The 26,590-nt window shown below is 52.4% G+C and overlaps 8 protein-coding genes across 8 annotated transcripts; 3 read left to right on the top strand and 5 right to left on the bottom strand.

Moving 5' to 3' along the window:
- Positions 1 to 263: 263 nt before the first annotated feature.
- PG994_007424 (uncharacterized protein) lies at positions 264 to 1,905 on the bottom strand (the record flags this gene model as incomplete). Its single annotated transcript, XM_066858833.1, has 2 exons — positions 264 to 1,795; positions 1,848 to 1,905. 2 exons carry the CDS (start codon positions 1,903 to 1,905, stop codon positions 264 to 266), a joined length of 1,590 nt encoding a protein of 529 aa, XP_066715775.1.
- A 798-nt stretch (positions 1,906 to 2,703) lies between these two features.
- PG994_007423 (kinesin-ii 85 kda subunit protein) lies at positions 2,704 to 6,754 on the top strand (the record flags this gene model as incomplete). The annotated part of the gene is made up of 4 exons (XM_066858832.1): positions 2,704 to 2,727; positions 3,022 to 3,525; positions 3,581 to 5,731; positions 5,783 to 6,754. 4 exons carry the CDS (start codon positions 2,704 to 2,706, stop codon positions 6,752 to 6,754), a joined length of 3,651 nt encoding a protein of 1,216 aa, XP_066715774.1.
- A 688-nt stretch (positions 6,755 to 7,442) lies between these two features.
- Positions 7,443 to 8,085, top strand: PG994_007422 (uncharacterized protein; the record flags this gene model as incomplete). Its single annotated transcript, XM_066858831.1, has 3 exons — positions 7,443 to 7,495; positions 7,673 to 7,907; positions 7,936 to 8,085. 3 exons carry the CDS (start codon positions 7,443 to 7,445, stop codon positions 8,083 to 8,085), a joined length of 438 nt encoding a protein of 145 aa, XP_066715773.1.
- A 97-nt stretch (positions 8,086 to 8,182) lies between these two features.
- Positions 8,183 to 10,288, bottom strand: PG994_007421 (uncharacterized protein; the record flags this gene model as incomplete). The annotated part of the gene is made up of 2 exons (XM_066858830.1): positions 8,183 to 9,985; positions 10,055 to 10,288. 2 exons carry the CDS (start codon positions 10,286 to 10,288, stop codon positions 8,183 to 8,185), a joined length of 2,037 nt encoding a protein of 678 aa, XP_066715772.1.
- A 413-nt stretch (positions 10,289 to 10,701) lies between these two features.
- PG994_007420 (uncharacterized protein) lies at positions 10,702 to 11,501 on the bottom strand (the record flags this gene model as incomplete). Its single annotated transcript, XM_066858829.1, has 4 exons — positions 10,702 to 10,745; positions 10,931 to 11,164; positions 11,230 to 11,337; positions 11,408 to 11,501. 4 exons carry the CDS (start codon positions 11,499 to 11,501, stop codon positions 10,702 to 10,704), a joined length of 480 nt encoding a protein of 159 aa, XP_066715771.1.
- A 1,553-nt stretch (positions 11,502 to 13,054) lies between these two features.
- Positions 13,055 to 15,108, bottom strand: PG994_007419 (pescadillo; the record flags this gene model as incomplete). Its single annotated transcript, XM_066858828.1, has 2 exons — positions 13,055 to 14,973; positions 15,024 to 15,108. The coding sequence occupies 2 exons, from the start codon at positions 15,106 to 15,108 to the stop codon at positions 13,055 to 13,057; spliced, it is 2,004 nt and encodes a 667-aa protein (XP_066715770.1).
- Positions 15,109 to 15,728: 620 nt separating this feature from the next.
- PG994_007418 (GPI transamidase subunit PIG-U) lies at positions 15,729 to 17,080 on the top strand (the record flags this gene model as incomplete). Its single annotated transcript, XM_066858827.1, has 2 exons — positions 15,729 to 15,891; positions 15,957 to 17,080. 2 exons carry the CDS (start codon positions 15,729 to 15,731, stop codon positions 17,078 to 17,080), a joined length of 1,287 nt encoding a protein of 428 aa, XP_066715769.1.
- A 1,011-nt stretch (positions 17,081 to 18,091) lies between these two features.
- PG994_007417 (Mitochondrial outer membrane translocase complex- Tom37/Metaxin) lies at positions 18,092 to 19,550 on the bottom strand (the record flags this gene model as incomplete). Its single annotated transcript, XM_066858826.1, has 3 exons — positions 18,092 to 19,027; positions 19,080 to 19,243; positions 19,406 to 19,550. 3 exons carry the CDS (start codon positions 19,548 to 19,550, stop codon positions 18,092 to 18,094), a joined length of 1,245 nt encoding a protein of 414 aa, XP_066715768.1.
- Positions 19,551 to 26,590: the final 7,040 nt, after the last annotated feature.

The following is a 26,590-nucleotide window of genomic DNA, read 5'->3' as shown; positions in this document are numbered from 1 at the left end:
TAATTATTCATGCTCAAGCGCAGGCCCATTTGGGCCTAACATTTCACGCATCACACTAAGAAAATACATCTTCATAATTGGGTGAAACAGGCACGGCTTAACCAACGAATCTAATCTTGGCTGTTTGTCTAGGCGCGACGTACGCATCAACAATATCTAGCGTCCACTTTGTAACCCCTATTGCCGTGTAGGCCAATATACGCCCACAACAGCAGCCCATGCAAGTCCACAAACTCCCCAACACCATGAAAGTCAACCCGGCTTCAGAACACAGTCACCGCACTAACGTAACCGTTCTTGAGCACTTCAAACACAAGGCCTGGGAATCCATATAAGGTCGTTGTTGAATCCTCGTTGCCATCAAACTTCTTAGCAGCCATACCGCCGCTACTGTCTTCCCAACCACCCAGGAACTCGCAACTACTCCCCGGACTATCTCCCCAACCGCGGTTGAGAACCATACCGCGCTGCCGCTGGTTGGCTTCGGACTCTGAGGTAAAAGTGGTCTTCCATTCCTCCCGCAGCCGCTCTTCAAGGTCGTTGAACACGGTCTCTGAATTGGCAACCGGATCCGAGTCTGAGGACAGGTAAGGTATCTCCCATCGGCATCGGCGATGTCTGTTGAAAGGATAAGACCCGGGTACGTTAGAGTGCAGCACAAGCTTTGTAGCAACAAGGCGATCTGGCATGTCTGTTTTGATTGGTCTTTCTCCAGGTAATACGTCCCCATTCGCCGCTGATGCACGAGATGGCGGCGGCCGTGAAGGTAATACCGGGGGTGAGACCAGTATGTCAAACCCCAAGTAGAAGTAATTGAAGAAGCATTCCCCAGAAACGTTTCCGACGAACTCTTCTTCGATAGCTTCATCTTCCGAGTCATCAGAACCCGTCATCTGAGCCGAAGACTGGTCGGTGTCTGTAAGGTCATCGGGTCGCTTGTAGTTGCTACCATTTGACCTTGACCTACTGTGGCTGGCTGTGCGTGCCTTGTGGATGTACATGCGCTGGTCGTTCTTGCGGTATATGGCATCAGGGGGGCCTAGCTCTGCTACTAGCTCCTGCGGCGTTGTATCTCCAAGTATCACCCAAACCGACGAGTTGGTCCATTTCTTGTAGAACTGTAATCGGCCTCCTCCATGAATCTTCACTAGAGAGATCTCATCGGGAACCACATCCCTACTCTTGCTGAACACAAAAGCAGACTTGATGGTGGGGAGTACGTCAGTCCACAACGTTTCGCGAGCTTCGGCCCAGGATTTTCCGTTGAAGATGGCCATGGAACAGGCTGTCTGGCTGGCAGAAGATGACAGCAGCGCTACGACATCCTTGTCCGGAGAGTACATATCCTCGGGCAGCGGGAAACTAAACGCAACACCGGGGTACGACAAGACGTACGTCCCAACTCCGTTCATGTCCCCCTCGGCAGGTGGAATGTATTCTCCGGCATATGTAGGTCCCATCAGGCGGTGATAGATGGTCCGGAAGCCTGGGCCTGATGATGACTCGGCACCCAGTTTGGGGGATGATATACCCTGACCAGGCAGAGGTGGCGGTTTAACAAGCTCCTTCTCTGACTGTCCATATGTGATCCGGTTCTTGGTGAAGTCGATGACTTCGATAAGCCTCAGGCGCTGTTCGGGTCCGTCGAAGCGTAGTCGGATACCGTTCGCAGGCAACGTCAGGATTACGGGCTCGGTCACAGGTTGCGTCGGCGAATAGACGAGGTCAAGCTTCGGAAAGCGCTGCGGCTCGGCTTTCAGGCGAGTCAGAATGTCATGAAGGGAAGCACCCAGCACTTGAATAATGTTAGCAGTGGTCGTCCTAATACCGACACGGACAGAGCTCACCCAGGAAACCCAGCGCGACGCCCGGGTGGAGCGTCGCAGTGAAGGTGGCCGCCGACATAGCAGCAGCAACTCAAGACCAGTACTAAGTTGAGCTGGGCCCTAGGTCGATGGAACGAGATCGTGACTACAGTCGCAGTACTAATCGCTTGGTACAATGGACAAGCTAGGCAGGTGGAATCGAGGCTTATACAACAGTGTAGAGGTGAAGACCGGGATGGAGATTACGTGACGGAATACTGTCGGTGCATCCTAGAGTCTAGCCCCAGAGACCTAGCAGCTTGAGGAATCAATGGAAATCAGATTGATAAAGCCTAAGGTTATGCAGAGTCATAGCTTGTTTGCAGAAGGAAACCAGCAACCAGCCAGCTTGAATAAGTACATGCAAACCAGACTGGAGTTGGGGATGACTGATTTACCAAGGGGGTGAGCGGCGTGCCAGGCGCCGGCTCAACATCGTCATTTGACGTATCGCACTGCCGCGGCCGGAAGAGCTATGGGGTCACGGGCCAGTCGCAGCTGTCCGTTGACCGCTGGAATTAGGTGCCTCCTGCAAGGGGGATTGGGGAAATGGGGGGTGGCAGAAGAGGGGTCACAAGGCGCGCATAGCATTGAGCTGAGCATTGCTTAAGCTGTAAGCCGTTAGGCGTCAGGCATGCTCTTTGGTTAAACTTAAGGAGGACGTATGGCACGTATGCAGAGAGACAACCCCACCTTCTGCGATAAGCCACCCAAATGGAAATGCCAAGCCTCATACCCCTGCACTGATAATTGCTACGGCAATCGCGAGTTTATGTTATGAACTTGGAGTTGTGGAGAGCCCGGATCGCGACTCCCCAAGTGGAGAGGATAGGGATATATGCAGTGGGACGATTTGAATTCGGTCAGCAAAGCCGGGCCCTGACCATTGCTTGCAGGTTAATTGATTGATTTGCTGCTCAACCTTACCTACCTACGTTTACATTTTCAGCCAAAACATCCGTGCAGACGTCACCCTTCCCTAATTCTGCTTTGTCAAATCTTGTTCGCGATTCCCAATAGTCCTGTCGTAATTGGCGACAGTAGCTGCGCATGAGCGTGTTCTTGGAATTTGCTTTATATCTCTCAAACTCTTCGACCATCCACAATCTCTACTCATCCAACAACATCACCTTACCTCTGTTGTCGCCATGAATAGCCGCTCCACGCGGAGCGAGAGACCTCGGCCGCTCCCACGCGGCTTGGTGCTGCCGGGCGCGCCGGCGCGAGGCCAGCTAATAATGGGACGCGCGACAGCACGAGACCAGTTAATAACCGAACGTCCGCATTACGACACCCGGTGCAGCACAATGCCGCCGCTGCCTCGCGCATAGATCGCACTGCTGCACCCTCACCTGCTCTGTCGGTATCTGCTACCGCCACCCCGAGTGCCAAGCGCAAGGAACGCGAGTTCGAGATTGAGGGTATCGGCGAAGAGACAAACATTAATGTTGTCGTGCGCTGTCGAGGTCGCAACGAGCGCGAAGTTCAGGAGAACAGCGCCGTCGTGGTCGAGACCCAAGGCCGTAAGGGAAATATCGTTGAGCTCTCCATGGGGCCGAGTGCCCTAAGCAACAAGTCGTATAATTTCGATCGCGTCTTCTCGCAAGCAGCCGATCAGGCTTTAGTTTACGACGATGTTGTCAAGCCCATTCTGGAGGAAGTAAGTAAACAAGGCACCTTCCCAAGGATCAATCACGACTAACCTACCTGCTTAGATGCTCGGAGGCTACAACTGCACCATCTTCGCCTACGGCCAAACTGGAACCGGCAAAACATATACCATGTCTGGTGACATGACCACTACCTTCGGCATGCTAGCCGATCAAGCGGGTATCATACCCCGAGTACTACATTCACTGTTCAAGCAGCTGGAGGAGACCGACAGCATTGTCAAGTGCTCCTTTATCGAACTCTACAACGAGGAGCTGCGCGATCTCATCACCAAAGAGGACAACATAAAGCTAAAGATCTTCGACGATACATCGCGGAAAGGCCACGCCACGACGGTTGTACAGGGAATGGAAGAGTCGCACATCAAATCGGCAGCTGATGGTATCAAACTCCTCCAGGAAGGGAGCTTGAAAAGACAAGTTGCTGCAACAAAGTGCAACGATCTGAGCAGTCGCAGTCATACCGTGTTCACTATCACCGCTTGCATCAAGAGAACTGGAGAAGACGGAGAAGACTATGTCAGTGCTGGCAAGCTTAACTTGGTAGATCTTGCTGGCAGTGAAAACATCCAAAGATCAGGCGCCGAGAACAAGCGAGCAGCTGAAGCTGGCTTGATCAACAAGAGTCTACTCACTCTCGGTAGGGTCATCAACGCCCTAACCGACCGCAACGCGCACATTCCCTATCGAGAATCAAAACTCACACGCCTATTGCAAGATTCGCTTGGAGGGCGCACGAAGACCTGCATCATTGCTACGGTATCTCCTGCCAAGAGCAACTTGGAGGAGACCATATCAACACTTGACTACGCTTTCAGGGCCAAAAATATCCGTAACAAGCCCCAGGCTAACCAAATGATCAACAAGAAGACTCTCCTAAAGGAGTTTGCTTACGAAATCGAGCGCTTGAAGGGCGAGTTGATCACCACGAGGCAGAGAAATGGTGTATATCTGTCGAATGAGGCATACGAGGAGATGACTGTTGAAAGCGAGTCAAGGAGGATTCAAACCGAGGAGCAAGGCGCCAAGATCGAAACCCTAGAATCGAACCTACGCAACAAGATCCAGGAGCTTTTCTCCTTGACGTCTAATTTCATGGGGTTGAAGGAGGACCACGACGCGACAAGGTCTCAACTCGGCGACACGCGGGGCGTGCTTGACCAAACTGAATTGGTCTTGGAAGCGACACGTAAGTCGCTCGCGGAAGAGAACTACATTCGCAAGGCGCACGAAAGGACAGAAGAAGAAATGCGGGCGGTTGGCGGTAAACTGATTTCGACACTTCAGAGGACTGTCAATCATGTTAGCGGCTTGCATGCCAAGAACAAACGAAAGTCGGACCTTCAGGCCTTGAATCGAAACAACTGGGGTACAGCTCAGGAGCAAGTGTCTGACGTCACGTCGCTGGTCGAGAGTCGGGTGGAAGAGTTCCGCGGCGAGCAAGAACAGCATATCTCTAATATCTCGGAGAGGATGCAATCATTTGTGCAGTCCGAACTCCAGAAGCTGTCCTCCACACAGAGCTTCCTCGAGTCCCATCTGGAGCTCTTCGCCGAGTCGAAGAAGGAGCTTACAGAGCGGAAGGAGAGGTCGAAAGAGGAGATGGACCAAGTCCTCGAAGAGATCCAGGAAGTCCGTGACCACATCAAGGAGAGAGTTGGTGAGAGTCTTCAGACCATTGCTGGAGCTGCTGAGAAGATCGCTCAGGATGTCCTCAGCGAGCTGGGTGCCTTCCATAACCAGCTGCATACATCGTATGCGTCTCTAGGAAAGGACTTCAAGTCGATATTCGAGGATTTGCTGAAACACATCACGTCGCAACAGAAGGAGTCGGATAGTCTCCGAACGCAGCTTGAGGAAGCCAGTGAAACAATTGTTCTATCAAATCAGTCTGTTTCCAGCAGGATTCAGGAAGTCATCAGCGAGGAGAGGCGTCAAGCCGCTGAAGAAAGGCAAAATCTGCTAATGCAGATTACAAACCTCATCAACTCTCAAGCCGAACTTCAGGAGTCCAGGTTAGCCAACAGAGCAGCCTCTATTCGGCAGAGCGTGCGTGAAACCAACAGCGCCTTTGAAGGCAGTGTCTCGCAGTACTCGAAGGGTATGGATGGCTGGAGCGAAAAGGAAGGACAGCTTCTGAGCGACGTAGCCAAGTCGCGAGATACGATGAAGACGAAACTGCAAGATGACTGGAACGTAAGCAACTTTGCCCCTTTTCGTGAATGGTATGTACTGACAAATTATCAGGCTGCAAACAAATACAGCACCGCCATCCAGGCCACGACCAAGTCGGTCCATGCCCAGACTGTGCGTGTTGTGGATGAGCAGATGACGGACCTGGACGAGCAGATGACATCACTTGACGACTTCGTGACACGCGCAAAGCTACAAAACTCGGAGCATCACAATCAACACGGCAAATCGCTACAAAGCCTGTCCGAGACCGTCGAGGAGTCGTATAGCAACATCGGCGCACACTTCAAGGGCACCTTTTCCTGTGTGCAGGAACTTGAATCCGAGATGGACTCTGCCACGGACGCAGCCAAGGATGCTCTTGAGCCCCTTGGGGAAAACATCTGCCAACCGCTGTCCGAGTTGCGTGAAGACATCAGTGGTACTACACTGCAGGAATACAACCCTACAGGCGATACACCCAAGAAGATGGCTTATGAGTACCCGAAAGAGCTCCCGCAGACCAAGGACCATGCCAAGCTGATTGCCGAATTGCATGGGGCGCCATCGCCTAATCAACCGGCCAACCCCCCGAGCGGTGTCTTCGCTGATGCAGATCTGACCCTTAGCGAGAACATGTCCCCATCGCGTCGAGAATCCTCGGATGACCAGGTCTTCCCTTTACCAGACCGCAACCCGTTGTCCATGAGCCTACGTGAGATCCACCCAAACGTCAACCCTACCACGGCTTCGGCTTACAATCCCCGAGCCAGCACAGCTAGCAGCACCAACGGATACAGTGTGATTATTGGGCCTGGTTCAATGGCAAACGAAATACCTGACGCGGACAATGAGATGCCGCTTTTTAAGAAAAGCAGGACTACCCGCTCCATGGGTGGTAAGGGCAACAAAAGAAGTATAGCCGCCATCGAAGGCCGCGAGAATGTCCCGCCTCCTATGACAGTCGTGGGCACGGGCTCCGCAGGCAGAGCTGGGGAGATCTTCGCTCAAAGCGTTTCTAGGAGAAAGAGCCCCAGGCTGAATTAGCTGGCTCGCGGAGAAGAAGTTGTTGCTGGCATGGTCATCGTGCAAACGATGGTATACCAGCCACTGTCTCGAAAAAAGGAGGGTCTGCGCAAAACCAGTCAGCGTTTTGATAGGTGTTATTGGGGGGTCCGCATAGCTTTTCTCATACTGTAGGGTGTTTGGCGTGTTGGAGTGTCTGCAGTTAGACACGGGAAGTACGTGTTGATGGTTTGGTGACAGGATGCTTTTTGTGTCGATAGGGATAGCCAGTATGCTTGATACCCTCTGACGTTTGTGGGTCTACACTACAGTATATACATGGTTTACAAATAATTTTGATGTTTTATTCATCCATCTACTCTGTTCCATTAATTGGAGGCCAACGGCGGCAAGTGTCGGTACATGAATGAGGGGAACTGGGATCGACAACATGCCACGCGGTGATGTCAATCTTTCGCTATAAAGGCTTCCACTTACGTAGGAGGAAAACTTGCGTGGCTACATATATCATCAGACGTCATCTCGTCTACTTCTTGCTATACAATTGGAAGTTCGGGATTGCCCAGTATTGTTTTAACTGCTAAAAGAGCATCTTTAATATAATAATCCAAAATTCAAGGCCATACTAGCAATTGGTACTCCAAGGTTACTTGAGCTTCCAACCTCACGACTTCTTTAACCTCCATCTGATCCCGGTGTGACTTTTAATATGGCCAGTGAGCCTCGCAAGGTCCCAGATCTAACGGGATGCAAAGCCCTCAGGTGAGTATACCAGCCTGCCATCCAGTCAACCACTTCAACCTCACTCTTCCTTCCCTCCCCCTTTTTTCACTTCACTCACACCCTTTTCCCAAATAAATCAGATGACCGGCGACCCCCCGCAACATTGATCATACATGCAAGTTCCCCCTAGTTGACTTCGGCTTACCTACCACCTAGCTTTGACTGCTATGGCACCCTGATAGACTGGAAACGCGGCTTCTCCGCCCCGCTGCACGCCATCACCTCGCAGCTGCCGCCGGGGCACCCGTACCGCAGCCAACAAGGGGAAGAGGAGCGGCCAGTGCTGGCGCTGCGGGAGGACTTGGGCGTCGAGAGGAAGGACGAGGTGCTGCACGTGGCGCACAGCATCTCGGTCGACCACGTGCCGGCGAGGCAGATGGGGCTCCGGAGCGTGTGGATTTCCAGGGGGGGCGGCGCAGGGCGGCGGTGGTGGGTGGAGGGATGGGACTCACGGGGATGAGGCGGCGGAGTACAAGGACCGGGCGGCTTACGAGTGGCAATTTGATACCATTGAGCAGCTGGCGGATGAGGCGGAGAGGCAGTTTGCCTCAAAGGAGAATGTGAAGTAGCAATAAGTCACGGTCGTATAGGTGTCAGGGTAAAATGTTTCATTTCAGGAGACGCCCTCGTGCAGTCATAATGCGGAATAAACATTTGCTATTACTACTATAGTCCATCCATACTACTATCAGACCGTGCCACTTCGCTACTCTTAGGTCCGCCTCGTTTAGCCGGCCGCCCTCTCTTCTTCTTCCCGGGCGGAGGTATAGTAGTAGTAGTAGTAGTAGTAGTAGTAGTAGTAGTAGTAGTAGTAGTAGTAGTAGTAGCATTAGTACTAGTAGTAGTACCTCGCCACCCCCTCCGCGCCCTGATGGGTCTCAGGAAGCCATCGACATGCACTGCCCCCATCATCTCATCTTCGCTATCAACATCCACCGACCTCACGCTATCGTTACTGAGGCCGTGGAGTTGCCTCAGGTGCCGGAGCAGGTTGTCGCTCCGCGCAAAGCCTCGTATGCTCCTGGGACAGCGCTCCACCGTGCAGAAGAGAGTGTTGCCGGCCCCGCTGGAAGACACAGATCCGCTGCGCTCCCGATTTCGCGATACGCTCCGTGAAGGAGCCCGCGAGCGTTCGGACACGACACTCGAGGATCGTGCGCGGCGGCCGCGCCTATCCTCTAGTATCTCCTCATCCTCGGATTCATGGTGAAGGAGCCGAGTCATGTTAGGCAGTTCCATACCTGGCGTGTATTGAAGCACCTTGTCAGACACTGCCGGGTCCTCGTCCATGGTTCGCAACTCCAAAGCTTGGCCGAATAGATCGGCGCATCGCCTCGCGGCGCGGTCAAGGGCGGGCTGGGAGAAGCCCGCAACAACCGCAGCACCCAGGACGTCTCTCCAGTCGCGCAGATTATGCCGCCTTCTCTTCTTGCCAACTGTGCTAGAGCGGTCGGAGGATGGGTCGCGCGATGCTGAGGCTTTGCGCCTGGCGGTCGGCCTTCGTTTGGGCTTGAGTTCAGACGCATCACTCTGCGGCTCAACACCAGTCTCCGAGTCGTCGCTAAATACTGGTCTAGGCTCTTTCCGTATTCTTGCAACGCGGATTGCGTATTGCTTATCTGTTTCTCCATCCATTCGAGGGTATTGTTTTTTCGGCCTGCCTCTTGTCTTTTTAGGAGGAGTTTCCTCTTCTCCCCGGGATACGGTTCCAGGATCCTCGGTCTGGCTGGAGGCAGGATCGGCCTCCTTTGACTGGGCCCTCTTCAATCTCATGGCCAGGGCTGACCTAGGAGGTCTCCCACGTGCTCTTTTGCCCTGTTGCGAGCTCTTGGCTGTTGCGTCCGATGCGATTGAGCTGTCCGACTCCGACTCCGATGCATAACTGACTGCAGCGTTCCTGGACTTGTGCAGAACCATCAAAGTGGCGTCGAGCTTGGATAAGATGTGCCGGGTTGAAGGGCGGAGTAGGTCGTAGGACAACGCATCATCTGCAGACACCACAGGCTTAAAGTAATGCGGCCCAGGAGGTACCGAGCCCGAGCCTCCGTCCGAAGAGCTATCGAGGTCAGAGTCCAGCTGCTCCTCCTTCTTTAGTGGCGAAGCCTTCGATCCCGGCCGCGATCTCGAAGCTCCGTCGGAGTCCGACTCATCTAGTGCCACTTCCTCCTTCCCGTCCGTGTCATCGGGGACGGTCAGGATCATGTCATCCTCCTGCCAAGGCCTTGCCTGGAACTTCTCCTTAGCGAACCTTAGCGCCGTGGCGGACACCGCTTCCTCGAGGGCAAAGCTTGCGGCCCCTTCGGCGCCGGTAATGGGGCGCCTGACCGTGAAGCCATCACCACGCTCTTCAGCTCGCTTCATGAAGTCGTCGGGGGGCACAATGGCTGCGGGCATAGGCCATGCGGACCAGTTAGCGTGGGGTTCCCATTGATCAGGTCGAATAGCCTGGCCCGTCTGAGCATTGATATCCTGTACGTCCCAATGTCAGCCAAAATTGCAATGTAACAACGTCTCCAGCCCAAGTGCCAGGAAACTTACCAGCTCAGGTACCGGCGCACGACCAGCACCGTCTTGACGCTTGAGAGCGAATGCATTGTACAAGTGCACGGTGAGGTCACGGTTCCGGATCTCGTCCAGCGCAGCAGAGGTGGCGATCTCTTGGCTGGCCATGTCCTGCCAAGTTGAAGACGGCCCATCCCAGCGATTTGGGCGGTTGTGGCCATCCTCATCGGATGAGGGCGGCTCATACTGGTCAGGAGAAGCCTGCGCCATCGTTCCGTACCGTTATGAGTTGAAAATGCAATTGCAGTCGCAAGTCGGAGCCCAGGCGCATCCTCTTTGCCTACAGCATCATTCTCTGGTGGTTGGGCATTTTTTCTGTGGAATTCCGTCTGTTACGGTTGGGAGCCGTTTTAACTTTAACTTGAAGCAATTGAAAAAGCCCATGCTGGGAGAATTAATTTGGACCCACTAAAGTTCATACGTCGACTGATAGATCTACGATAGAGACGTTAAAGAACTAATAGGGTGAGCATTTAGTCAACTTCTGTCACCAAACATGATGTGAAGCAGGGGGCGTGTTGCCCGCGCGTGCCAGGTAGCGTCAGGCGATCTATATAATCCTTACTGGTGTGAACATTTACTTCAATGGCACCCTAGAAGCACAGTTCCGAGTGCTGCTTTTCTTAACATATTGGACTCTGCTGCATCGTCCAAGTGATTGGGTCCCCTTTTCATTTGTGTGTTAGATTGATAGCCGTCGTAATGGTGACCTAAACAACGCATCATGTTTTCGTTTCCGTCCGGTGCGGTTTCCGTCCATACACGACATATCTAAGATGTGTGCTGTTAGTGACAAGATCTCACCTAGTGCAATCCAGATGGTAAGAACTCCGTGGGCTTTTCTCCACTTACCCGGGAAGTAAGCCTCGTAATCGTTGATGTTGGTTTTGATCTCGTGCTTGGCATCCTCGATAATCTCCTCAACCTTGTCCGGAGGCAGCCCCAGGCCTGCTATCATCTTCAGGCCGATGCCTCGAGCCCCTTCGTAGGCGTTGGTCCGCGTGTATTCGCCGATGAGTTTTTGGCGAGGCTCTTTTGGCCACGTTCCGAGTGGCATCTCGAACTTCCACTCGATAACATCGACAACTGGGACAAGCATCTTAACTTTAGTGGCAGGCCTTCGGCAGAAAGCGAAGGAAGGGGGTACTTACACCCAGCCTCTATGAGCCAGTCCTTGTAATGCCGTGCTACCTTGATGTCCCGGCCCTGTGCGGCAGCGCCGCTTACTGCATGGCTTGCCCAGTTCCCTACCGCCGAGCCTAATTAAAACATTGTATTAGATCAGGGACACCGTTGCATTGTTCGCAGTTCTGTCTTGTCAATACTCACCCTCCACCGATCTCGTGTTGGAGGTGAGCTCGATCTCAAAGTCCATATACTCGATCCAACCACCCTCGTTCAGGTTATCGAACGCGTGTTTCATGACTTTGCGAGGGTCGTTGAAGCATGTGTATACCTAAACACACGAGTGAGCCCTGTTGGTTGATAGTTATGTTGTAGGTAGTAGTCAGGCATGCATACCACTCTCAGATGTACGTAATCGAACTTGTACTGCGGAAAAACCCATTCATCTTCCGAGTCCTCCTTTATGAACTCGCAGTTAGGTGGCGAGTTGGCTGGCTGGATCAGGCTCAGATCTGTCCCGACGACATGAGAATCCGGATGTTGTCGAGCTTTTAAACAACACATACACATATGAGTGTCAGTCTCTTTCTGCCTTCTCAAGAAGGGCGTGAAGTTATTCTTGAGATGGGATGAGGGGGGTTACCAAAATCACTAGCCCATATACCTGTCCCCGTCGCTACGTCTATCACAAATTTGGGTTCGTGTACCGGCGCTAGACCAAGCCTGCCGTCCAACACGAGTTCGAAAGAGGCATGCTGAAGATCTAACCGGTCTTGCTCTGCCTATAGCAGTGTGGTGAGCGGTGGTCCATCCATACTCTTTCCGATCATGAGGGTGGGTGCAGCGCTCACGGGATCGTTGGGGAGGAAATATCGGCCTTCTCGGAAAGACTGGTAAGTCCTCCCAGTTGCCTCCAAAATGGAGTCATGGGTCTGAACGGACGCTCCGGAGGGGATCCGTATTAATTCTTCTGGCATCCTGAAGCTGGACTGCACTGGTCGCGAGGTATCGCGATTGCCGGAGGAATACGTAGTACTTTCAGGGAAGAGATATATATCATGTGAGGTAGAGGGAGACTCCCCCTCGAGTTGCAGTGGGGGATCTGGTATCAATGCATAGTCCAGGTTCGTTGCGGGTATCGGAGCCTGGACGGGGTTCCCCGGGATTTGGCGAGACGAGAGGGGCGTTCTTGCGAAAGAAGTTGTCATTAGACCTGTCGTGGGCTGATGGAAAGAACCACTATCGTCGCCTTCAACTAATTCATTGTTGACAGAACGGTCTTCGCTTCCTTCATTAAAATTGGTCTGCATCTTGGTAAGCCGCGTCGTTTAAACCTACAGCTTCTGGCATCCATTCGCTTGATGTTCAATAGCGAATATGTTCCTGTCAACTGTTGGCTATATTCAGAAAACTTTCACGATTATTTTTTTCAGATGCTGAAGGGTTGCATTCAACTGGGGCGTTTTCTAGATAGAAGACCAACCACAACGAGTAAGGGGGACAATAGTGGCTACTATGTACCACTCGGCCGAGTCAGAGCGTTAACAGCGAGTCACAAATCGCTGCGGTTGAGTGTCTGTGCTACGCCTCTGGATACTCGAATTCTCCATGTAATGATTTGTCGATTTATATTGACGCCATCTTGATTCTATATGGCTATACAGAATTATATATAGCTCAAGAGAACCCGACTGACGGCGACGACTTAACGATATTGAAACTGGAAGAACATCCGGCATGCTGATCAGGAAAGTTGCTCTCAAATCGTTCATTGAGACGCTGGATTATACCGTGCAAGTATGAATGAAATGACATGAAACTCCTCTTACAGTCCCTTGTATAACTCCGCAACTATGCTGGTGCCTTTCTAGCCTTCTGCTTCTCCAGTTTCCTTCTCTTCTCCCTCAGCTTCTGGTCTTCGGCGCTCTTCTTGTTATTGGTGTACATCATCTGGTCATGCAGCTTGCGCTTCTTCTTGCTGAGCATGCCCTTGGCTCGTTCAATGTCCTCTGCTTCCTCCTTGGCCTGGGCCAAAAGTTTCTTTCGGGCATCTGCCTTGGCCTTGGCTTTCGGGTTCAGTGCAGGCTTCTGAGCGACGGGTTGTCCAGTCATCTCAGCAATAAGCTCCCGCTGATATTGAAGCTCGGGGTCTTCCTCATCAGCATCGGCATCATCAGCGTCTGCATCTTCACCTTCTGAAAAGCCACCAAATGTGTCGTCGCCTTCGCCGCCCTCTTCATCCTCATCGTCTTCGTATGATCCAGCAACATCCATGCCGTCGGCCGCTGTTTCCTTGATTGCCTTGACAGCCAGATCGCCATCGGCCTTCTCATCTTCCTCCTCTTCCTCTTCGTCCTCGTCCGACTCGAGCTCCTCGTCGCTATCCTGTAAGGCTTCTTCTTCTGGCTCCTGATCCTCCAGGGGTATCGTGGGATCATAACCACCATGTGTGCTCTGTACAAACGGACTCAAATGCGGAGGTAATTGCGCACCAGGTGCGTAGAGATCCGGCCGCTTCAACTCTTCGTCGTTCACACTGTCCCATACCCACTGAGGTTGCACGTAGATACGACCTGGCATTCGCTGGTTCGGGCCTAGCTTCTGCGCAGTTTGGTTGTCACCAGATTCCTGGGCGGCTTGGATGATTGGTCGATCCACAATCTGGTGGGTAATAGCAGGGTCTTCGGGGTGTGTAGTGTATGCTCCATCTCCCAGCACAGCATCCCAACCCACACGTTTGCACCCAAATGCCTTCAAGATGAATTCCAAAGGTTGTCTCGGGGTCTCACGAGACAAGAAGAAAGTGCAGTTTGCGAAAAGCGATCCAGGATCTCCGCTGGAATGTACTGGTTGCGGCAGTATGTCACCACCCGGGGCAGCAGGTTCGAATTTGTCAATGGCAGCATCCTCGGCGTCGGTGCTCGTTGTAGCCACCTCCTGCTGGCTCTCGACGCCAGTGTCCTTCATTTGTTTGATGAGCTTATTTACGGCAGCCTGGGTCTTGGGGTCTGTGGGCTTCTCAGATTCACCATCGGTGATCTGAGGTTGAGCGGAGGCGTCCGCGAGAGCCTTGGCTGCGTTGCCTTCGAGTGTGAAGGCACCCAACTCGGCGGCAGACTCGTCTCTGTTCTGGTCGAACTTGGGCGGGTAAACCAAACCAACTGAGCTGTAGAGCTTGAAGTTGATGAACTTGAGCAGCGTCATGTAGAATTGCACGAAAGTGCCCATGATACGGAAGTCGATGTCGCCGACAACCCTTTGGTTGAATTTGTAAGGCACCAGCCACAGGATGTCAACACCTTGAATGGTGGCCTGGTAGTAGATACCCTTAATGGACAAAAATGACTTGCGCAGACTTTGCGAGACGATCAAGTAGTGCTGGAACTCGAGGCAGAGGCGCTCGCAGCGAGCGATCATCTTGGCGGGAACAGCAGGAGTGGAGGGCAAGCTGGCAAACAGGAACAGCATGGAAAGAGCGTCATCCAGGTCTCTCAATGCGTCAACGAAGGTCGGGTATCGTTCGCGAACAAGATGGTCGAGGGTGTAAGGCGGTCTGCCTGTCTTTTCTGGGCGAGCGGCATTGCGCTCAAGTCTGGCAGCGTCGGTGACATCGCCTCTTCCCAGAGCTTTGGAAATCTTCTTCTCCAAAGCCTTCTGATCTCGGAACTTCTGTAGGAGTGGCTCGTGCAGGAGATACTGGATGTCCTTGGCATAGTAGAAAGTCGTGGAGGCGGTAGCACTCTTGTTGGCCTTCTTCCGGTTGTTGGGTTCTCGGGGGAGATTCCTCGCCAGATACACAGCTTTCGGAAGTCAGGCAGACTGATCTGGAGTTTCCTGACTGCCTGGTTTCTTGTGATGTAGTTCTTGGCCGCACCGGACTGGCCCTTCTTCTTGATCCGACCCATGGCGCAAAGCGAAGGAGGATGGTGTTTCGGACTAGATAGTTAAAACCTCTGGGGTGCAGAAAGCGCAGAAATGGTGGCAGCGCAACCGACGTATGAAGAGATGGGAGATTGAAATTCCCCGGTTGGATTGTGTTACTTCTTACTGTCTGCAACCACCAAATCTCTCTGCAGAGAATCTGAGCAAAGCTGCGACCCCACCAAAAAGTTCAAACTTCAAACGGATGGCATCTCTCTGAACTTTTTTTTCTGCCATCGGTATCGATCTTTTTTGTCTTGACCGCCTTCTGGGGTATGCACTGCAGAAGTCGAGCCTAAGACCGTAGTGGCTTAGGGTGGTGCTATTACGGTGCACCTTCCAATGGCCAATGGGGTTGAACCGTGGAAACGGAGTAGGGGTCCACTCCGTTTCAATCACTCACAGCTTTCCCGTAGTGGCCGTCTAAAGCTAGGCTTAGGGCGCTGGGCCAAGACGGGACAGGCCAGGTCGTTGGTTGCTTGCGGCTCACGATCATTGACTGACTTTCTACACGAGAACAGACCTGCGCTGCGTCACCAGCAGGAACCTCTCGTGCAAGTTGGCATACCTTCTTTCTCTCCGCCCACAGCGATGGACTTGCGTCATGACCAAAGATAAGATGAGCTTTCAGGCGACGGCGGGGACAGCTGGTCTCTTTGCCGTCGCTGCGGCTCTCCGTCTGCTGCTATTCACTGCCTTCCCAGGCCTTCCCAGCCTACTGACTGGTCGCGTGGAGATCTCGACCCCCGTGACGAGCTTCAAAAGATGTACAGTGCTTCCGCTTCCTACAATGAATCCATAGACACGAGTAGTCGCTAACCTTGGCCTACAGTGCAGGAGGGTCTCTTCCTCTACAATCACAATGTCTCTCCGTACGATGGCGGCGTCTACCACCAGGCCCCTCTTCTACTACCACTATTCTCGCTCCTCCCCGACCCGTCGACATACCCGATCTTTACGTACATACTGTATACCCTCGTGGATCTCTTGAGCGCCAATGCGTTATACAAGATCGCCGAGTCCGGGGAAGGGGGCGCCTCCCGTCTGTACTCTTCCCCGCGCAAGGAGAAGCGATGGAGCGGATACGTCGTGGCGACCCTGTTCCTGTTCAACCCGTTCACCATTGCGACATGTATAGGGCGCCCAACCAGCGTCTTCACGACTTGCGCGATCCTGCATGCCGTGGCGAAGGCACTCTCGGGCAATATTTTCACATCGATGTTGTGTCTCTCTTTCGCCACCTATCTCTCCATGTACCCCTTACTGCTATTGCCGCCTATGGTGACACTAGCCTATGACCGGACGTATAACTCCAAGGCCCCGAAGTCCCTCGCCCAGCTTGCGGTCATGTGTACTCTTGCTGTGAGCGCCAGCCTGGCCCTTCTCTTCATCTCGTCCTATGCCCTAACTGGATCGTGGGAGTTCATGTCCTCCACCTACGGCATCCAGCTGACCTTGACGGACCTGACCCCCAACGCGGGTCTCTGGTGGTACTTCTTCACCGAAATGTTCGACAGCTTCCGGTCCTTCTTCCTCGGCGTCTTCTGGTTGCACCTGTCGTCCTACACCCCGGCGCTCACGATACGGCTGCGGCAGCAGCCGCTCGCCGTGATCACGCTCCTCCTCGGCATCTTCGCCATCTTCAAACCCTACCCGTCCATCGCCGACACGTCGTTGTTCCTGAGTCTGGTGCCCTGTTTCCGCCACGTCTTCCCGCTGCTGCGCTACAGCTTCGTCACGGCCTCGGTCGTCCTGTACGGCACCTTTCTGGGACCGGCCTTCTACCACCTCTGGATCTACGCCGGCAGCGGCAACGCGAACTTCTTCTACGCCATCACTCTGGTCTGGAGCCTGGGCCTCAGCCTGCTCGTCAGCGACCTCGCCTTTGCCGTCCTGCGCGACGAGTGGGAGGTCGAGCGGCCCGAGATGCGCGGCAAGGAAATCCGGCAGATATAGGAGTCTCTGGAGCAAACCCGGCAGAAGCTACTTCGTAACATATGGTTATTGTTGGTGCTCGATCTGGTGGCATGGGCTATAGATGCACATTACTTCCAGTCCTCGCTGACCTGAAGGAAGAGAGAATTATTTGCAAGTTCGACATAGGATGACGGGCTTGGTCATTGGCAGTATCATGAGAGAAAACGCCAGGCAATGGATGGATGGAGGCCCCATTCTGAATGGGTGGCGCCCAGTAGCAGCATGTATCAGATGGCCCTCGAGCAAAGCGCTACGAGGAACGCTTTATGAAGGAGCTGCGGTAGTACGTGCCATAGAAAGGCGGACTGGCTATAAAGTATGGGATAAAACAATGCCATTGTAAAGGATTATAGCATCTACACAATAATAAAAGAGTCATAACGGTTAGTTTTGGCTAATCCAATTATAGATGCAAATGTTAACGGGTTGTTATATCAACTGGCCCAAGTAGGAAAAGGGGGTATTTTTTTTTACTCCTCGAGTAGTCACACATTGGTATCGCACTTCTCGTAGTCTCCTGATATTTACTATATACTTGTAGTTGCGTACATTTTGCATATCCAGATTTACTGGAAATAATTTGCTTCCACTCACCCACCAACTGGACTGTTCAGGCACAGTATTGCACAAACTGTCTAGGGCTAAACTTGGCTTCCTCCTTATCCAGGGCCCTGCCACCGAGACAACAGTATGTCCAACTCCAAGTGGTTGATGCGAGTTATTAATACATTACTCCCTTGACCGGATTGGTGTGTCCTAGTGGTAAGGTTATCTTGAAGTACTTATAAAGGCAATAGTCGTCGATGTCGATTCACTCTATGGGTCATTTCTCTTTGCTTCATTTCTCATTTTCGGCTTGTATAATGCACAGTTCTCCTATAAGGCATTCGAAGAACACATCTCTTAGTGCTATAAGCTTCCCGGTTCAGAGAAGCTACTACAAAACCATTCATCTAAATGTTATGCATATTGCGTCTCTGCTTTTTGTGTTCAAGGTTCGACATCTACAGCGACCTCCACCTTTTCCCCTTGGTACACTGTATCTCGCTCCATAGGTGACAGGATTGGAGCTGGTGCGGCAGGAGCATTGAAACCAGGCAAGCTGTTAAAAATTGCTCCAATGTCGCCAAATTGGTACAGGCCGCTTTTCGGGGCCTCCCATCGATGTGTAGCCGCGCCAAATGGCGACAGAGCCTTGAAAACCACGGCACTGCCCACTGCAGCGAGTCCAACAACCGCTGCACCAACAGCGAATAGGACCTGCGTCGGATCACGCATGCCGTCAGGGTCCTTGATGCCATCGCCTCGCCAGCTCTTCCATGAGTCCCCAAAACCTGGAATATGCTCCGTGGCATCGTCGGCGAAGCGACTCGTCACCGTGACAAGGCTCTGTGCTGCTGGCTTGGTCCAAGGTAAGGTGTCTTGAATCTGGCCATCCTTCCATTGAATGATCTCAGTCTGCATAGTGTCGAGTAATTTGATCAACCTCGAGCCGGCAGGATTCCTGGCCATACATCTTTCCACAAACGGGTGTGGTGTCCGCACTCGCAGAAGCCTTAAGTATCCAAAGGCGAGGAAGTCCAACGAAGTTGGTTTTCCATCACCAAATAAATATATGCTGTTCCCGCGCAACTCACCCAACGTCTCAAAGAAGTCTTCGAGGAGACTCTGTAATCTGATAGCAGCTGCTTGCTCAGGCCGCATGCTGTCGCTAACGCTGGGCCGCGTCGGCAGCCGCAGGAAGCCCGTCGCAGTTATCGGAGCCGTGACCTTGGACTCCGAAGACCCATCTTCCGGGTCGATGTCGGCTGCCAGGTGATCCAAGCCGAGGTGCTCCGTCTTTGCAATAGCGGCGGAGCGGAGCTTGAGCGGGACCGTCCATGTCAGCGGGAAGCGGAGCAAGGCCGAGTAGGCAGGCCGAGTGAGCTCTGTCCAAGCGCTAGGCGAAACATAGAGGAAGAACGCCAGCAGGGCTGACCCGCGTGATGAGAGAATAGGACGCATATGCCAGGGCGTCAGCTCGCTGCGCCTCGGTGAGGTCACCATCTGCTAATGGGAAGGACGTATGTGCCGCAAGGTACTGGACAATGTTTAGGTACCCAGAAGTCCAAGTACCGTCATGGTGCAGTGCGGGGAGTACATCTGGGTGCTGGGATTAGCTACAGGAAGACTCCAGTCGTAAGGCATATGGGGTTGAATCAGGTCGTTCGAAACGAGCCTGGTGATGGTGGGGACGACCTCAAAATAAGTTCGCCTAGTAGAGGGGCGATGTTTGTACGGCGAGACGAGAATAGATTGACCTACAGTCAGGCGAGATACTGACGTCGTTGCTGGCGACCAAAGACCAATTATTTTGAGGAACAACATGGCCCAGATACGATATAGCAGCTAGGCATTCCGGGTCAATAGATGGAAGCCCGAAAGCTTCGCCCCAGACGTGGAGTTCCATGATTGCTGAGGACTTCTTACGCCGGTGGCTTGGTCCAATTCGAGACAGAGATCTCGATGAAGCCCAGAAGCTATTGTATCTGACCCAGCTTATTGAAGTGTGATAGCCGACCAAACATGCAACTATCGGACGATGGCTTGAAGCAGCAAAAGCAGGTTTGTCTGGTGCCGTATTGGGCAGCTTGCAGACAGCAGTGGCTACTTTGGAGACGAATGCTCCCAGCTTCAGGGGTGTCGGTCGTCAAGTGACAAGTGGTGATTCTTGGCGCAGTAGCTGCTGTACGTACGTCCCAGGGACCTGGCAACGTCGATCTCAGATCTTCTCCATCCAAGGACAAGGTCGACCTGCGGTTCGTTGTAGGTTTGCGGGAGAGATTACCGGATTACGGAGTACCATGCTCTAAAACAATGCAGTACCGCGCTGCTCGGTTGTGATTGGATCTCTGAGCTTTATCGTCGTTTCATGAAGTGTCAGTAGCGCTTCTTATCAGCACGTGGATGTCTTGTCCTACTTGTTACCCATTTTTGTTATCCGCGATTCAGTTGACGTCACTGATTCGGAGATGGAACATTGACCTACAGTTACCGTTCAGAAATATTATCCCCCCCTCCACTGTTTCCCGAAAAGTCAAAAATACAGGACGGGAATCTAGCTTCTTATAGTATATTTCAAGCCGAAAATTGCTTTAATAGGTTTAGATTCACCGTCTTACTATTTGACTTTTCGGAAGCATGGAAGGGGGTTAATCTTTCTGAACGGGTACTGTATTTGCAGATTAGTCAGATATGCCCCATTCATCCGTCTTGCATCTGGCAGTTCTGGCATCTCGAATCTCCAACTGATCTACGACCACTAATTTAAGGCTCTCGGCTCTGTTTTAGGGGAAGACAATGCAATTTGCCACTTGCTGAGCAGCCGTCCCTGACGATCAGGGGTTAGCAAGTAGCATTCTCAGCAGCTCGGGGGGCTGAGGTCCATTTTGAGCGAGATGTCGTACCTGAGAAACTCTAAGGCGTGCATTCCATTGAACCGCGACCGAAGGCTGCAGCTTGCACGGGCCGTTATCACAGAGCCACCCGCACAGCATCTGCCTACGTCGTAGGTAGGCAAGGTAGGCTGGCTGACACATATTCTATCCGGAACGCACCGCGAACCTTCCTCAAGCACGCGCAAGGTAACGTACTACGTGCTGACGTGGTCACTAACCTACCAAGTGCCATACACTTGACGTGATATTACGCCTGCTTTACGCATACCGCCATAGGGCAGGCAGGGCGGGCTTACTATTCCCTGAGCGGGTCCTGTCGCCTATTCTTGACAAGTTTCGAACCTGGAGAAAATAGGCACATCCATATTTTATACTTTACGAGGTAATGTAGGTACTGGCGTGCACTATTGTACCAACACCTACTAGGTACATAGGTTAGCAAGTGGCAGGAGAAGATGTTCCAAGACTCCAAGCAACTCATGACTATGCGACGACGTTGAGAGGCAAGGTGCCATTTGGGGATTGGGTGCCAAATTGCTGACTGCCACGCTGCTCGGTGTATTGTGGGAACAGCCGGCCAGTGCAAAAGCTGCTTACACACATTGCATGTTTCGCAATCCACATTAGCCCGTCTGACATACAGGCGAACAGTCATCAATGTGTTTGAGCCTCAAGCACGGTATCGTACATACATATGTAAGTATGAACTGCATTTGGAAGTGCGTACGTACGATGGACAGAGATTGACTTTTATGCTGCGTCAGCTCATTCGCGGGGAGGCGCCAACGCTAGAACAACCCAACATGACTCTTCAACCCGAAAGGGATTTTTTGCGTCTTCCGTCAGAGGCGCCCGGCCTTGGCCTTTGGCGACACACGCTATGAACGACCAGCCTTCCAAGATCAGACGGTCTCTTCCCAGGCACGAACCTTAGTTTTTAACCGTGCCTCTTTTCCTGCCTTACCATCCAACCCGGGGCTTCTTGAACCTGAAGGATGTGACCGATATGCTATGGCGTCGTTCCGTATGCGAAGAGCGAAGAGCGGGCGACTGACTGACCAAGAACTTTGGATGCCATGCCATGCCCGCTGAGAGTTGGATAATTGGCCGAGACATCCGCGGTTGTTCGGCATGACAACCAACGAAGACTTAAGTGGCCTCTTTTGCTACCTGGTTACTTTCGACTTATTGGATCCATCCTTGCAGATTCCCTTGTTGCTTCATACTTTCTTTCGGCCGAGCGCAAAAAAGATACGAGGGAAGGTTTGAGGCCCCCAACCTTGCGATTGTTAAAACACTTGAAATTCAGGTACTGGAACCTAGTCTCAATTACTGGATTAAGCACACCTTCCGAGGCCTCGCTCACTCAGCAGCAGCGGCCAAGGAATGCCAGGGCCAGGGGAGGCGAACGGACTTCTGAATGAACGGACGGCCGGACGGTTGTCGGCAGCTACCTGCAAGCCGATAATAGCATGACAATCGGGCCATCTTGTACACACATTTGCATTTGCATATGGAGGGTGATACAGAGAGGAGGACATGGCCTTTCGATGAATGGCACTACTTCGTGCTGTGAATTCCATGACTCGATGCGCAATATCCCGCCGCCCTCTACCTCTTACTACACCTCTAGTTGCTACATACTACAGCGACTACTACTCCAGCGAAAGAAAAAGATGCGATCCTGTTCTCTATCGACGATCGAGCTAGGAAATGCTTCAGAGAAACGTAGTACTGTACGTAGTGCGAGACCGCCTCGTGTCCATGGTCTTCCTGGGAAGAACCGATACACTTGCCAGACAAGACCCGAGCCAACTTTACAGTCAGGAACCAAACGGTTCTTGGCGTCGCGAAGGTGTTAGTGCCCAGGCGGCAAGGCCAAAAGGAGCCTCCGGCTCGACGGTACATGATACATAGTTCATTCGCCATCTGCACGGCGGCGGCCGGCGATTGAATATGGGAATATTTCGGCGATTGGAAACATGAACGAAAGAATTGGTCGTCTGGCAGAGTGGCTCGACTGGGTAGCTGATGCCCACCACACCTTCACACAAAAGATAGTCGGGTTATCGAGGGAAAAATTACAATGACCAATTTTGATATTCAGGTTGATCCTACCTAACTAATGCGCTGTTGAGCGCTCCTCCCGCACATCCCACTCTTTCTGTCCGTCTTGCCGTCCCCCTCCCTTCTGCTCGCTCTCACATGTGCCTGTCCGAGTCTCAAGTTTGCTTCTGTTGCTCCTCTCTCCCCCACAGTAGCTGCTGCTTAATATTAGCTCCGCACATGTGCATGTATCAAATCTGTGATGATGATGTAACTCTGGATAATTTACGTCAAGTGATAAGCCGCTAATGCCTTAACGAACCCCTCCTTTGCCATTTCCGAAAGGGCGGTATGGTATGTATGGCTAGTGAATATGATCTGCTTCCCGCGCTTGCAGACGGTTTTTTAGCTTTGGCGACCCTCGATTGGCAGCAGCTCCAGCAATATGGTACGAGAGACGCAGGAGGGGTTGATCCTGATTTCCACCTCGCTCCAATCCATTGGCAGAACTGTCGCTCGCCTGCTGCCCAATAGTACGAGCATGGGGCCGAGGAAAAGGAAATGGAACAAAAAGCAGAGGCCGGATCGGCGCGGGTATGTATCATCGTCATTCATTGGCCCTGCCAGCTGCAGGCTGGAATGAGATGAGGGACATCAAGGACCATGTTCACGGAGGGCTCGTTTCGAGATGATTGACTTGAGTAATAAGTTGCAATTGTAATTATGTAGTTTTCTTGTAATCGTAGCAATTGTATCTTGCTCCATACTTCATTTCAATCGTCGGTAATCCGATTCACCAGTTGCTGCCCCAAATAGAGATTCCCGACCCCCAAATGGTCCCAGCTGTAATCCAGTAGTGTCCAATCTTCACTCAGCCTCCCCAGGGGTATCTGCGCACGCAGGCCAATTCTTTGCAGAAAACGCCATGACGATGCTTTCTATGTGTACATGAACCCAACCCCCCGAACACCCCTTTGCAAATAAAGATCCCGTTTCAAATCATGAACCAATTGTTCCCGTGGCCCGTTGATGGGCGATCGTATGCGAGGGTCCAGTGACCCCAGGTTGGACCCGACCTGTGTATTATCGTACAACACCTCATATGTCAAATGAAATGACAAGGATAGTATAAGAATCCATTGAGCCAGCTCTTAGCAAGATTGAGAGAACGGCAGGAGACTTGAGAGTGCCGTATCGAGAGCGATTGGAAATGCGGGACGCCAGGCTGCTTGCAACTATGATGGAAATGCAAGTGGCCAATGGTCGTCAGGTGCGCGCATGTAATCACCAACCAGATGTGGTGGTTGTCGATGGTGAGAGTGGAGGTTGTGTTATAACTCCTCCTCCGCCCAGACGGCGAGAGCCCCGTGAGCCTCTATAAGATGTGTATCCTAGAAGGCGGCGGCTCGAAGCAGAAAGACCAGGAGACCGGTTGGTTCCAGTCAACCGATCAACAAATGAGTGATGACAGTAAGAATGCCGGTGCCCTCGTGGTGTTTCGTTCTGATAGTGTGTGTATAGTTCATCGAAGATCCCCGACTTCTATCTAGCCTCTCTTGGGCAGAGGAGGCAGAGGTCGGTTTGGCGGCGGGCCGGGGGAGGGAGGCAGCTGCGAGGGGCGCTGAGCAGGCATTTCGAAGGTTGAGGAAGCCAGCTTGACGGTTGTAGGTGGTTATACTAAGTGTCTTTGATATAGTATAGCGAGATGCTGTTATTCCGGGCTATACTAGCAACGGAAGAGCTGTTGGTAGTAGGTAGATATAGGATTGGTAGAAGTGGGTGTAAGTTGAGTTGGAAGCTAGACAACTATGGGAAGATGTCGAGGCGATGTTGTTGTGTTATATAGAGAGTAGTAGAGAGTAGAGTAGACTCTTGCTTGCAACTGCTGATGGTCTGATGATCCGGTGAATTGGAAACGAAACTGTCATGGCTGGAGGGGAGAGGAAGCCTTATGTATGTAGGTAGCCGGCGGTTGATAGTCATCTGTTTGTCCAGATTTAATGAAATATACTTTTTGGGCGATACTTCCAAGGTAGTCGCTAGCTCGCATCAAGGCTCCAACGGGTACTTCGGTACACCGCCAGATTTGGCATTAGGTACAAGCCGGTTTGCAAAGCAAAGTACGGAGGTATCTCCACCGTGATGGTACGAACACGCAGGCCGTCTCTTGTGCGAAGGGTACCCCTGTAATAGCTCAGCTCCAGTGGTTTGACTGACAAAAATAATCTCCCTGGCCTGACAGGGGTTAGGAGTGACGCAGTTGGGAGTGTGTGCCACACTACTGCAGCTCGTACCTGTGTACTGTACCTGCGAAAGTCAGAAGAAAATGAAACAAGCATAAGCCCCTGGAACCATGTGCTGGGCCCCTGTCAGACACCGCGACCATGTACAGTACCTACGCCCGCATAGAGAGGCACTCTTCTGGGCACTCTTCTGGGCACTCGAGCAATGTTACATGCTGTTACCTCGCTCCTCTCTCTAACCTACGGTACTCTCTACTCGGAGGGAGGTTCGTCGTCGTCGTCGTGACCAACGGCCCCCCGAAATCCGATGTTGGTTCCTGAAAGTCAATTTGCTCTAAGCGCTGAGACTAGACCAGCTCTTGACCGATGAAGTTCTTTTACGGGATTTGCGAAATGGCGGTCGCAGCGCGGAGGAGCAAGAGGGGACGGAAAATCCAGAATTTGCTACCAGGAAGCCCATGTTGGTGCTATTCTGTAGCCTGGCTCCAGGCAAAGCAAAGCTGGCAAGAGCGGCAGTGATGAGGTGAGAAGAGTCTTGAAATGAGCATCCCCACTTCGTAGAAGACTCATAGAACAATGAGATCTCCACTCACTTTCCACTCTCTGCCCCAGATAATGCGCCTGAAAGTGGTCTGGTTTTGGTTGGTTTTTTTTGTTGCTTTCTTCTCGTCACGTCAGACGTATGTAGGGCAGCATTACAGCATGCCCTGGGGAACGGGCGGGCCAGCGTCCAAGAAGGCCACTGATTCGTCCGCTCGACTGCATAGACCAGATCCATGGTACGACTATCATCATGAAGTGAGCGGCTCTCGATGGAAAGACGTTCAGGCCAACAACGGGTGGTCCGGAGTTGGGTGAAACACGGGCAAAGGACTGCTGGGCTTCGCAAAGTGCCTCTCGTATGACAACCTTGAGTTGATATGCCCCGATAAGACAACCATTCTGGTGGCCTGCGAGCTGCTTGTCGTACAGGGCGCGACACGAAATCTCATTAAAGTTGCATGGACTTGTCAGCTGGCCTCTGTGCCCTGAAAACGACCTCTGTTACAGGGTTGTGACCCCTGCCTGTACGTGCAATAGCATTCTTACTTTGGAGATCACGTTCAACAAACTGGGCGCCGTGTCTTGCTTTTTCCCTGCTTGTTTCCGCTTTTGGCCATATCGGCAGATCGAAGGGGAAGAAGCAACCTGCTCTACGTCGACGATCTGGTTGCTGGGCTGGCGGGGGGCTGGAAGTCATCAGGATGTCTATGGGTGCTTTTTTCTCCTTCGCGTACCAAGTGCGCGCTGTGTGTCCCGCACCGATACCCCGGGTCTGCCGAATCTAGAAGCCCTTACGAGTTCTTACGTCGCCGTGGTGGCTAAGCCTGTACCGAACCGGCTGATGGAGGAGCAGGCAATTACATTTCGACAACTAGCAGCTCTGCGATGGAATGTTTTCAGCTTCCTTGTCCTAGGCAGCATGCATCAGGTGGGCAGTAGTTTAGCTCGGTAACGTGGCCCACTTCCAGCTGATACATGTCTGTCGCGCACCGATTCACCGACCCCAACGTCAAAAATGCACTTCTGGCGCAAAACTGTGTATGTAATGCGATAGAACAGATATATTCGGACGTACCACTTCGCATCTCCAGACTCGCGCATCAGCGCCAGAAACGCCCCCAGTAGACAGCACATCCATAAGTGACGTACGTGTGAGTCACAATGTGCTGTTCAACGTATATCCCTCTTCAGTTGAAGAAGGCAGGCCAATTGCGTTTACT

This window comes from Apiospora phragmitis, assembly GCF_038363925.1.
Source record: "Apiospora phragmitis strain CBS 135458 chromosome Unknown utg000007l:1.0-2108841.0:1.0-2111359.0, whole genome shotgun sequence".
In the NCBI taxonomy this organism is placed as follows: Eukaryota; Fungi; Ascomycota; class Sordariomycetes; order Amphisphaeriales; family Apiosporaceae; genus Apiospora; species Apiospora phragmitis.
This window is presented reverse-complemented; position numbering and strand designations above follow the sequence as displayed.